At 49.2% G+C, this 12697-nt stretch overlaps 1 protein-coding gene across 1 annotated transcript in view; it reads left to right on the top strand.

Annotated features, from left to right (window-relative positions):
• The first annotated feature begins 1387 nt into the window (after positions 1-1387).
• PRICKLE2 (prickle planar cell polarity protein 2) overlaps positions 1388-12697 on the top strand; it is a 103534-nt gene continuing 92224 nt past the window's right edge. Inside the window, exons 1-2 of the mRNA XM_030227892.2 lie at positions 1388-1459; positions 1740-1825. Coding sequence (XP_030083752.1) covers positions 1418-1459; positions 1740-1825 — 128 coding nt within the window. The 5' untranslated portion in view covers positions 1388-1417. The remainder of the gene's footprint in view (positions 1460-1739; positions 1826-12697) is intronic.

The raw sequence follows: 12697 nt of genomic DNA on the forward strand, positions 1-12697 counted from the left end.
TAAAAATAGCAACCACAGAAAAACAGAGCAGGGAGCATTCAATATTTTCTCAGTGCCATGAAGAAAGCCTATGGAAAAGGAAATTTTCTCCATGGTAAAAGTCTCCATTTGGAGGTTTGTTTTTTTCTTAGGTTGGATTTCTTTGTTTTGTTTGGGTTTTTGTCTGTTTGTTTTTTTGGACTGTTTTTTGGTTTTTTTAAGGAAGTCATAGTATTTATGGCAGGAAAGAGTGAAAATCTCCCCGAAACTTTTTGTCTGAGACTCTTCAAAAGGACACCGCAGCTACACAGCTCCCAGCCTCATTTCAGCCTCCCAGGGAAGAAGATACAAGAGAAGAATTGACAAAAATGAGAACTGATTAAATGGAAAAAAGAAATTATCAAAGGGTTACCATTTTAACCAGCTGTGAGGCAGCAAGGCAAGGGAACAAAGAGGCAGGGAAGGAGGGGAAGGAGCTGACAGGATCTGCAAACAACCACAACCCTGGGTGAAGCTGTGAAATGCTAATGACGAAGCCGCTCCAGCCCCACTGGGGAAGATTTTCTGAGGAGCCCTGAGCCCTGCGAAGCGTTTGCTGCTCCTCCTCTCCCCATGGTTCATTTTGCTCTGCCTTGTGCCAGATGTGCTGTTTGATTGCAAACCCCAGGAGCACGGGGTGGGCATTGCTTTTAAAGTGCACTGTATGTATGACAAGAGTGGGCTGATGCATAGGGAACCCTACAGCTCCCAGCCCCATGAACCCCAGCATCACAGCTCCCAGCCCCATGGATCTCAGGCTCCCAGCCCTATAGATCCCAAAATCACAGCTCACAGCCCTCCTGGCCCACACGTAGCTCCGGGGGCACCGTGAGCTCCGGGGCGGTTACAGGTGCTGTGTGCCCCACTCCAGCATCTCAGGCTGCAAACATATTTCCTGTGACAGTGTTTTTCCTGCACCCTGCTCGTGTCTGTGGGCTAAACGTGTCCTCCTTGAGGAGAGGATCAGACGCCCGGCAGGAACCCGGGATGATCGCTCCGTGCCTGGGGCAGTAAAATGGCCTGCACAGCGCAGGTAGTGCGCCCTGCAGAGCCCCAGCTCTGCCCGTGGGGAGCTCAGCTTCCATATCGCCACCCAGCTCTGGAGCCCAACGAGGACACCGCGCTGCCCGCCGCACACCCGGCCGAGCACGGTGCCCTCCAAGGCGGCCAGGGCCGTGAAGGGCCTGGGGAGCGCGGTTAACCCGGAGGGGAGCCACGGCAGCGGGGCGGGGGAGCCGGTCCGTGCCGGGGCGGTGCCTGCCGGGCTGAGGGGCGGGTGAGGGGCGGGAGCGCGGCCGAGGGGCGGCCGCCGGGGGGGCGGGACGGGCCCGGACGGGGCGGCCGCTGCTGCCGCGCGCTCGGGCTGGGCTGCGCCGGGCTCCGCGCCGGGAGCGCTGCCATGTTCGGCCGCGGTTCCCGCAAGCGGCTCTCCAGCCGCTCGGTGAGTGCCGGGGGGTCCCTCGCCCCTCGTACCCCGCCCCGCTCCGCTCCCACCTGTGGCTCTGTCCCGCCGCCCGCTCCGGCTGCTCCCCGGCGCCCAGCGGGTCCCCGCCACCCCCATGTGCCGCTTGCTCGGGGTGCGTCCCCGCTCCAGCCCTTCCCCTGCCCTCTCCCAGCCGTGTGGGTGCCTTTCCCCCGGGCGTGCCCCTTTCCTCTCCCCCGGGTCCCTGTTCCCGTCGCCCTCGTCCCGCAGCCGGCGCTCACTCTGCTGTTCCTTGCAGCTGACGGCGTCGGGGGAGCCGGAGCGGGGCCAGCCCTGCAACACCTGCGGGGACCAGTGCCCGGGCTTCGCCCTGCACAAGTGGAGGTAAGGCCCGGCTAGAGTCCCGCTTTTCCCCCGGCCCATCGCCGCCGTCCCCCCCCACGCTGGGTCCCATCGCGGCTCTCCCTGCGCGGGGCTTTGCGGCGCCCTCCCAGTTCCGTGCGCATCCCGGGTGCAGGTGTGGCTGTTTTGGGAGGGCTCGTGTTAGTCCAAATCGCGTTGCCCACCCACGATGGGCGTTCAGGGGACACGGGTGGGCCATCCCCACGCAGGTATGCCCGTGGCCGCCGCCGGTGCGGGGCGCAGCAGGATCCAGATGCGGGACTGGGGTAACTGGTTTGGCAATTACCTACTCGCAGCTTCCCCAGTGCGGTCAGGAGCTCGTTCTGCTGCTCCGGGTCATGCCGGGGGCTGAAGCCGCCCTCACCTGTCAGGGACAACCTGGGTGGGGTGGGGTGGGAAGGAAAAAATGGGGCTGAAGGGGTTCTTGCGGTCTGCACCAAACCGCTGCCTGAAACTCCGGCAAAAAACAGTTTTTTTGGTTTTTTCTGTTGTCTTTACAAAGATGGTATTTCTGTCTCTTTACAAACCTGACAGTGGCGGTGCCTGCTAAGCGCAGCAAGCCCTGGCCTTCTCCTGGGTCAGCTCCTTCTCCTGGGTCAGCCCCTTCTCCCCTCCCCATGTTCTGCTGTCTCAAAATGAGTTCCTGCTGATGTGCGATCTGGGACTTGGTGATATTAAATCTGGGCTGTGGGCCCTGGGAGCTCTACACAGTCTTAGTAGGCCAGGGAGCCCTTGGCGACCTTTTAACCTTATTTTTCAGGGTATACCCTTTTCTCCAGCATCTGCTGTGCTTGGCGTTCCTCCCAGCCTCTGCCCTACTTCTCAGAGCTGTGTCTCACCAGATTAAAGCTTGGATTCAGAGCAAGGATGGGGATTGATGTATTCCTGTTGAGTTGTATCTTAATGTTTAGCCTTGCAAATAATTGTTCCCTTTGGCGTTTGCCCCAGGGTGTGGTGGGACGGGTTCCATAGGTGAGGTCTGCCCTGAGGGATGCACAGCAGCAGGTGGGGCTCACCGTGGTCCTCAGGCTGCCTTGGATGTCCTCATGTCTCTGCAGAGCCTCTTTGTAATACTTAAAAGTGCCAAGGAGAACTTTCAAATGCAGGATAAGAACAAAAGCCATGGTCACTACCGTATTTCTCCCCTGCTCCAAGGACTTTTGAGGTGCTGTGTTTCACGTTTCGTTATGTCAGAGAGTACAACTGTACAGTAGCTTTTGAAGAATGAAGTGAATTTTGATAGGATTCCACCAGAGGCCAAATGGCCCAGCAGAAGGGGCACACAGCTGCCTGGGGAGTGTCAGATGAGAGGGATGTTGCAGCTCTTTTCAGATTGTGCCCTCTGCATTGGCACACAGTGCCTCTAGGCCAGATCCTGTCAAACCCCGTGTGCAGGAGCCTCCAGCCTGCCAGGACTACCCATAACCATCTCCTTTGCTGAGGATCCCCAGACATGGGAGAGGATTTTTGCTAAAACTGTGTGGATTTTTCTAGCAGCTTTCTCTCAGGAAAGAAGTGCTTATGTCCCCCAGCGCAGGAGAAGGATATGAACCCTTTGGGTATGGGTGGGGTCAGCCCTTAGAGGCATTGCAGCCTTTGTGCTCCAGGGTTGCATCCCACTGAGCAGGTTAGACGTTACACCAAGTTTCCCTACACCAGGACTCGATTAGCTGAGAGCCCTCCTGCAGACATTCCCATTTAATTGCCTTGATGTAAGAGTAATTACGCAATTAAACCAAATAAAGCAGTCTATTTGCCAGAACACAATAGAGAGGAAATTCGTTCATTTTTCACTAGCCAGTGGTCTATTAATGCCAGGAATAGGTGAGCAGATAAATTATTCCCAGTAGTTTGTAGGTTGAAAACATGCTGAGGAGCCTGTGCCCTCTGTGCAGGAGATGTTGCAGTCACTGATTGGTGGGGCTGCTCACCTGAACGTGCAGAATGAGACTGAAAGAAAACAAGGGTTTGCCAGGAGATCCTCACATTAGGGGTATAAATCCAGATCAATTGACCTGTAGAGATTTGTAAGGCTTTTTATAATCCTTTGACAGCAGAGTTTTGCTGATAAATGTAAATGGGGTGTTTTTGCTTCAAAGATGCAGAGTGGTGATAACGCTTTAGGGAGATAGAATTTATAAACTTGCAGACACTGAAGCCATTGCTGAGGCAGGCATTGTCTATATCCAATTATGCTGGACTGTGTATTTTCAATTTACCTGTGATTTTAGGTGTGATCTGTGCAGGCACTCCCTCAAGCAAGCAGATTGCTTTGTTGGAGGATAAAGATTCCTGTGTTCCTATGTTGTCTTAACAGCCACTTTTCTCAGAGATGGCTCTGAGCATTTGCTGAATTTATCATTCCTGGAAGCACAGGCATGCTTCCTGAGACAGGGAAACCTCTTGAAAATAAATTATATTCTGCAGAACTGTTTGCAGAATTACCCTGGTCTCTCTACTGCAGGTGATGTGCAAAAAAAGATGAAAGGGAATTGTTAAATAATTAAATAACGTTCCTGGTTTTTGAAGTTGGTTTTAGAATCTTCATAATTTTGCTCTGAAATTATAATCCCACATTCAAGGTAGTGGGTGAATTATCCTGTAGCAGTGTCAGTATATTTAATGCTAATGTGGTGGAAGCAAGGAATTGAAAACACCTCGTTCCAACTGGAGCCTACATCTTGCTCCCTCAAAGAGCTCTCTTCTGCATGCCACAGATCTCTGCCTCTCATTGTGAGGCAGAAATTCAATTTATAGTTTTAAATCATTTAGCCTCAAAGAGGAAAAAGTAAGTGGTTTTTCTGAGAAGGTTTGGGGCCAAAGTCTATGAAGACACAGCTATCAAACTATAACCAGTAAAACCCTGAATTTCTCATGGTCTGAGCAGAAAAATGACTCCTTCCTCGTCTCATCACTTTCTGCTGTGGTGGATTGTCAGCGAAGTGCCAAAGGACTGAGTTCATCTGTGTGGGCTCCAATCTAGAAAATGGAAATGGCGTGTAGGTAACCAAATCCTCATTAATAAAGGTGGCTTTGTGTGGAAAAAGGGAAATCAAATTCAATAAAAATTGAACTCCTTAGGAGCCCGGTTGCTGTTTTCTAATCAGATCTGCATTACATTAAACTGTGTGCCATTCAGCTTGTTAACAAGCTTTGGCATTAAATAAAGCTGTCACTGGAGTTTGGTGAATGAATAGCCATTAGCAGTGTCTTTTGCATAATGTCTTGCAGAGAAAAGCCTTCGAGGGAGGTGGTCCAGGAGCAGGGAAGGGAATTTATAACCTAGTCCCGGTGCAATTAGTGTGAATATGCAAACCTTAAAGGTGACAAATGGCTCGCTTTTGCTGCTGTAAAGCTTACTGTGAAGAACTAATTTCAGATTTACTCTGGGTGAAGTAAAATTACAGCCTTAGTGCCTCAGTTAAAACTGGGATCCTTCGTGTTGGAAGATTGGCGTGTAGCACACGGAGCCATGGTTTGTTTGCTCCTAGAGAAAGCCAAAATACTCTTGCAGTTCAGCAGACCTTGCTGTTCCCTGCTCCCTGCCTTCTCCAAACCCACCAACTAACAAGATAGAAGCAGGACACCCAGGTCTCAGGATGGTGTTGGAGCTTTGGTGTAAGGAAGGGGGGATGTGCCACCTGGTTTGCAAAGCCTGCAGAGGCAGTGGCATACGGCTGGTTTCTGAGGGAAGGAATTTGGATGCTGTGACAGAGAAGACAATTTTAAAAATAGAGTCTGAAAACCTTTGGAGAAGTCTTTGTTGCCATAGTTATTCTTCTGGTTTGCAGAAGAATTTGAAAAGCAGTAATAAACATGACATGAAGACAAAGACTAGTTTGCCAGGGTTTTAGTTTCAGTGTGAGATTATGTCTTACATCTTTTCTTGGAGCATCTTTTTCCTTGTATACGTCACACAATCTTTGTCCCTTGGAATCACATTTTGCTGAGGAAGAGATCTGCTTCTCTTCATGCATTGCTGTCACGCACTGTGCTCTTAACATCAGTGCTGTGTGTTTGTACAGCACGCAGTGCCTGGCCCTTGCCTTTCAGGGCAAATTTAAGTGACCTGATATTCAGTAATATTCCATATTAACAAATTTTGCTGCATATAGTTGTTTTGAGCATTTGTTTATTTATTTCCATAACTCAGCATCTTGCTGTAATCTACTGTAGTCAGTCCTGCTGAAGTTTGATCTCATTTGGCCTTGTTGGATCAGGGAGCATCTGCAAAGAAAAACTTCTCATCTTCTCAGGAGAGAGCTGTCTGGAGATCCCAGGTGATCAGCCCAAAGGGTTGTGATTGACCACTGGATAACTGAAACTTGTGGGCAAGAAAAGGAGACATGTGTCATGAGACAGTGACCCAAAATGAGGTGGTGGACCAGAAGCCCTGTGCTGTTTGATGTTGTTGGGTGATGATGCACAAGTTGCTTTGCAGCTCCCTTCTCTGCCTTGTTGACTGTACGCAGGGAGTTGCTCATGGAAGTGGATATTTGTTTTGTTTTGTTGGTGTGTTTGTTTAGTGCCCAGTGCTCTGGAGATTGCTGTGCATGAGCAGTGAGAAATTCTGTGTGTTTGCAGCCTTTGTCTGCATTCCTAGGGCTCTGATCCTGCCCATGGGAGGTACACCCCAGCAGGCTCCTGTATATACATCCCTGGGTGCCTTTGGGTCTCCAGTTTGCTGCCTAGTTCCTCATCCAGAGAGCAGAAACAATAATATTTGTAACACAGCACATGAACGAATAACACCGAATTCTGAAGCATTTGTTTCTACTTCCAAAAAAAAAAAAGTACAGATTATTGCTTCCATATGTTTTCAGCATTTCTCATAGGTTATGTCTCTTGCACACATACACTCCCAGCTTTTCCCTGGCATGAATAACAGGCTTTGTGCCTCTCTGCTTAAGGATTCAGATATTCCTCACTTCCTTGCATGTTTATTGGAAAGGATTTGGAGATATGAGAATAGCAATGCCTTATCTTGAATAGTCTGATGTTCCTATCACTGCCATGGTGAATTGTGCTGGCCTGGAAGTTTTAGAAAATTCATCATTTTGCAGTTGGGAACCTGCTGAAAAAGGCACAATTCAGCCAACTGCAGGTCTAGCCCAGTGCGTATGCATCACAACACTCCTGAGGTGAGTCCCCAAGGGACTGCAGAGGGCTAAGGGCTGCTGCTGTCCCTAGGGGACCTGTTCCTGTCCCTAGGGGTGGGCAGGAGTCACCTGCTTCCCAAAGATATTGTCACCCTGGCAGAAGGGGTGCAAAGCAAAATCAAAGGCCGCTTTTGTTTCCCGATTTTAAAGCCTTTCACAAAGCGGTTGGTATCATTAGCTTGTTTTTAATTTATTTTTTGTGTGCTTATTTGGTCACAGGTTCAGAAAGGAGAAGCCCTTCCCTGCCAGGTTCTTCAGTGACAGTCAGTGCCCTTCAGCCCCTGTGCCCAGGGTGGTTTGGTGTGAGTGGCTGTGTGCGCTGGAGCTCAGCTCAGGGGGATGCTGCACTGTGCTCTTGGCTTGGCATCAGTGACTTCAGTTGTCCTATTTTCTTACACCTGCGAGATTAAACACTTGTGTGTGTAAGTGTTTGGAAATTCAGGTCTACTTTTTTGGGGGGGCTTTTCACCCCCATGGTAGTAGGGAGAGCAGGGTGATGAGTGATGGCTCAAGCTGCTCCCACTGTTCCAGCAGTAGCTCTACCAGGGGGCATCCGGGCCATTGGCATGGGGGTTTGTGTGGATTGTGGTGTAGGGATCAGCTTCGCCCTGCCCTGGAACAATTCTTTTCCTAAATGTTGAGTTCACAGTTACATTTAAGGAACTCCCAACAATTTTTTCTGACTTGTGGGCTCCATTTCTTTGTGCCCTGCTGCTGAAACAGCACTTGAAACAGCACTTAAGACAGCCAAGACTGATAAGGTATCCTGTTTGTGTTGGCTGGGAGACACAGTATCCACATTACCAGAGCATTACAGTGTCAGAGGCAGTGTTGTCCCTGGCAAAAAGCCTAAAATAAATTCTTTAATTTTTTGTATGCGATGTACAAAAGAGCAGGTGAGGTATGTATTTGTTTCCGGGCCAGCCCAGGGAGCCTGTTTGAAGTCCTTTACAAGCCACTCAGGATTGTATTGCAAGAACTCAAAAGGAGTTTGGACACTTGTTGATTGAATTTCAGCTGAGCACAGAGCCCTGCTCTGCAGCTGCTCTAACTGGAGCTGCTCTGCCTGGCTCCATTGCCACTGAGCTGCTGGCAAAAGCCAGAAAAGCAGAATTTCTCCTAGGGAACAGGCAGTGTGGGTAGATTTTCTGTCTGTTTTGAAGTGGCCATGTGCAATTCTATTTTTATAAATGGTGTGAAAAAACACTTATAAGCTGTTGCGGGATTTGGGCTGATTTTGTGGGGTTTATTCTGTATCTGGTGTGATTGTGAATTACACTGATGATGGATAGCTGTCTGTAGAGCAGTCACACTGAATTCTGAGTTTGTGTGATATTTTACTTCTAAACAAATAATTTTAAACTTTGGTCGGGATTTTGTTTATTTTTTTTTTCTTGGCACTATTTTGTTTTTTTGAAAATGACTACAACTGCTTCTTGGTATGCAAAGAGTAGAAGTTTACCTGCCTCTGGTGTGAGCCAGTGAGGTTTGCCATCCCAAAGGCAGAATTTGGCTGGTGAGTACTTTGCTGGTGCCTCAGCCACAGGGCTGTGCTGCCGGACACTGGCAAAGCACAGCTCCCTCATGGACCCTTTGGAGGTGGATTTGCCCAGGTGAGACCCACAAAACCTGGAAGCAGGATGGATGGCTTGCACTGGGATCTCCAGTGAGATCTCCAACAGCAGACAGCTGTTGGTGCTGGAGGCTGTGGTCATGGATTTGGGAGCAGTGTAGGCTGTGATTTAGTGGGACGTGGTGAATGATTTTACTGCCCAGTGCTGCTGGATGTGTAAGGTCCTGAGCTCCCTGTGCATCCACCCAAGCCTAGGGAAATGGGTTAAATCGCTTGTTGAAGCCTCTGCTGAGCTGGTGAAAGGGACGAGGTGGGAGATGAAGTGTTGCACTGGTCCTATGACATGCAAAGCTGAGCTGTCACCCCCGCTGTCGCCACCCTTATCCCGTTCCGGAGCTGTCCTGCCGGTGCTCCGGGCCGGCCGCTCAGACCCGCGCTGCCCCGGGGATGCGTCCCGCTGGAGCCCGGCGGTGCTGTGCTGCGTGTGGCCTGTGTTGGGCCGGCAGGAAAACTCTTACTGCTTTATTAGAGGGTTTGCAACAGGCCTTTGACACAGCGTGGTGTGGCGTGAAAGAAAAAGCTGCCAGCCAGCGCTGTGGTGGGATAAAGGCTGGAAGCCGGCGTCCCCGCTGGAGGGGCCGGGCGCAGCTATTTGGCTGACGCCCACGGAGCGCTGCCCTCCTCTTTGTTGCTCTCGGCTGTAGAGAGTCTGTTCAGTGTTTTCAAGAGTTTTTCTTTGGTTTTGTTCTTTTTATGTTTGCCTTTAAAAAGTCAATCTTCAGTCTTTTAGACTTTTTCAAAGACATTCTGCCCCCCCCATCCCCCCCCCCCCCCCCCCCCCCCCGCCTAGTAATCCATCCTTATTACACCAGTGAGTCACTCTTCAAATAATGAATTGCATTTTCATTGTCTGGCTCGTAAGTCTATCACCGAGTTTAAGGATGGCCGATAGCATCAGCTGAGACCTTCGGCAGCTGGCTTTGCAATTTGTGGTGCTCATTTGGCTATTTGCTTTTTTCTCCAATGAATAATCTCCCAGCCGTGGTGGTGGAAAGCCGGACCCTTCCTGTGCTTGTAGCATCTCTGTGGTCACTATCTAATGTTGAAGGAATTTGTAACATTAGCAGAATTGTCTGATGTGAGGAAAACTAATTTCAGGGTAAACCTCATGAGCATGGCTGTAAAGAACATTTTTCTCATGCTTGCAGACCCCAGACATGCATCAGTGCAGTCCCATTGGCCAGAAGCTTTCTCAGTTCCCCGGTGCTTGGGTCAAGAGGTGTACAGAAAACTCAGGGTGCTCCTCTCTGCTGCTGGAGAGGCTGTTTCTTCCCACATGTGGCTCCTGTCTTCACAGGACCCTGATACCAGGGCTTATCACTTGGAGAGCTCAGTGTGACAATTATTATTCTCACTGTGGAGCGAGACACTTTGTACTCAGCCATTGCAGCAAACATTTCATCCCCTATCCATTGCCCTAGTGTGGATGCTGCCGCTGCAGTGATAAAAAACATAATGGCTGCTCTTGCTGATAAGGGGAGTGTGTAAGTGTAATTATTGAAATCCCTATGCAGAGCTCTGTGGATGGATGGAGAGTACCTCTCCCTCTGAGGGGTTTCTGTTGCTCTGGAGCCTATTGGGGAGAGCACAAGCCTGCAGCTCCTGGCAGCTGAAGTGGGAGCTGCTCGGACACAGCTGTGAGCAATTTGCAAAGGATATCTTTTCCCCTCCCTCCACTTTCTTTCCTCCTCTACTCTGTTAAACCAAGTCACAGGCTTCAGGGAGTCCAGAGGAGAGCTCAAGCAGATCAGGTTTGAGATGCTCCTGGACCAGCTCGAAGGTGGCCACTGCTCAGTATGTTGGCATTCCAGCAGCAAGGTGAAGGTCTAGGGATCCAGCCCAACCTTGCAGGAAGCATACTGCAGCCAAGGAGCCAGAGATTATTTAGATCAAGCCAACAAAAAAACATATTTCCATGGCAGCAGTAACCATAGGAAACCTCCTCAGCATGTCTTGGGTGGTTCCTGTTTCCCTGCCTTCATCTGTTTGCTTTGCAAGTGGAGCAGTGGTTTGCAAGTGCCCCTGGTGTCACCAGGAGTGGCCCGTGAGCCCTGCTGTCCCCAGGGGCTTGGCAGCCTCACTAGAGGTTGTGTCACTGCTCCTCGATTTCTCTTTTGCTCTAATTGGTAAAAAGATGCTTTGAGAGGTTTCTTTAGATGCCATAAAGTCTCAAAGCCACCTCTTTACCTGGTGTCAGCTCACAAATGTGCATTTGATCCTTAAATACCCAAGGCATAAAAGCAAATTGTCTCCCAGGGTCCAATTCTTCTTCTTTTCTATAGCGTCTTAGAAAGATACTTTTATATTCCCTCTGGCTCAGCTAGTGATGCTTGGCCTTCAACCAAGACAGGGAATCTAGGACAAGAATCCCTGAATGCTCTTAGAAGAGCAAGATGAGAAGTTATAAAAAAACCACAGCATTTTGTTGGCAGAAAAAAAAGCTGGTAAAATATTTTCTTTAAAAAAATAATCTGGAATATTTTTGATCAGCTTCATGCGGACACATTTACAGGAGGGCGTAAGAGGAGGCTTGTTTTCCTGGGTAGTGCCTCCTCTAGGAAATCCAAGCTGTGAAGTGAATACAAATGCTGGAAATTGAGAGGTTTTGCAGTGAGTCACTGGAAGGGATGAGGAACCAGTTGTTCTGGTGTGATTGTGCTGATGACAACCAGCTCTTTGGCCTGCCAGGGACAGACTGGCTGTGTGGAAGCACCTGGGGGCTTGGGCATCTCAAGCCAGCACCCAAGGGTGCTTGGACCCCCCTGTCCCTCCTCCCACCCTCCAAGGGCAGTGTGGAGGTGTCCTCACGGCGCTCTGCCGAGCAGATGGGCCCTGCTTGCAGTGCCAAGGTATTGCACAGAGACAGGTTAAAAAAAGATGTCTCCTTCTGTGGGAGCGTGACACAGAGAGGGAGAAAATACCTTGTGGTGCCAGTAACTGGGATTTTGGTGCTCGTGTAGCAGACAGTGCTGCTCTGACCTCTCCAGGCTGTCAGGTGCTTGTCATGGCAGGGTTTGCTCTGTGGAGAAGGACCTGGCTGCTCTTTGACCCATCCGCCTTGGGCAGAGATGCTGCTGGGCTCTGTGTCCCCTGCCTTGCCCTAACTCTTAGCAGATAATTTAATCCCTGTTTTTGCAAAACCCCAACTCTATTAAAGTCAGACTTTTGCTTCAAATTACACATTTGAAGAAGTCCCAGCAGGAGGGGGACAAGGCTGATTCCCTTTCTTTTTCTCACCTGTCAGACAGTGGGAGCACTCATCACATTGCTGTGGCTGGGCCCTATTACCTGCATTTGGTGCTGTAAAGGCCACATGTCTAAAGTGCAGCCCCTTTAAATGTCAGATATGAGAAGAACTGGGATGTGAGAAGACAATAAAAGTTAATATTCTAAAGTCAGGTTTGTGCAGCGTAGCTTGGATTTTTAATATCAAGTGCATAATTTATTACAAGGTGTAGCAGTTTGAAATACATATATTTGAATATGTTTTAATATTATCTTTCCTTCCAGTAGCAGGAACAAAGCTGCTTTACAATAGAAAAATGATTTCACATTGCCACGTGACAGTTTCAGCTTGTACCTCTAATAGATGTGTGATCTGCTGAAGTGTGAAGGCTATCTGATAAATGCCTGAATAATAAAGCTATATTGTTTGTTCTGATCTCCCTTTGTCATTTTCAGGTGTATAAATAAAACATTTTCACATTGGACCCTGTGCAGTTCCAGCCCAGACTTATTTACTTTCTGCTGAGGTAACTTGGAAGAGACATGAATCTTAGTCTGACAGGAGAAATCAGGTGGCATCATTATTGCATGTTGTGCTCGAAATGTTCAAATGCAATGTTAATAAATATTTTCCTAAGAAAAGTTATAAGTATTTAAAGAATATTTTTAAACAAAGGAACATTTGTCTCATGTACAGCAGAGGGCACTCGACATCACTGCTGCACTACTCAGTTGCTGCTCCAGCTGCCCGAAGGGGAAAAAAATCCTTGTGCTTAAATTATAGTTTGCAGAAATGAAATACTCTGTGTGTGTTTGCTTATACAGGGGTGTGAGTGT

Source organism: Serinus canaria, chromosome 12 (genome assembly GCF_022539315.1).
Source record: "Serinus canaria isolate serCan28SL12 chromosome 12, serCan2020, whole genome shotgun sequence".
In the NCBI taxonomy this organism is placed as follows: domain Eukaryota; kingdom Metazoa; phylum Chordata; class Aves; order Passeriformes; family Fringillidae; genus Serinus; species Serinus canaria.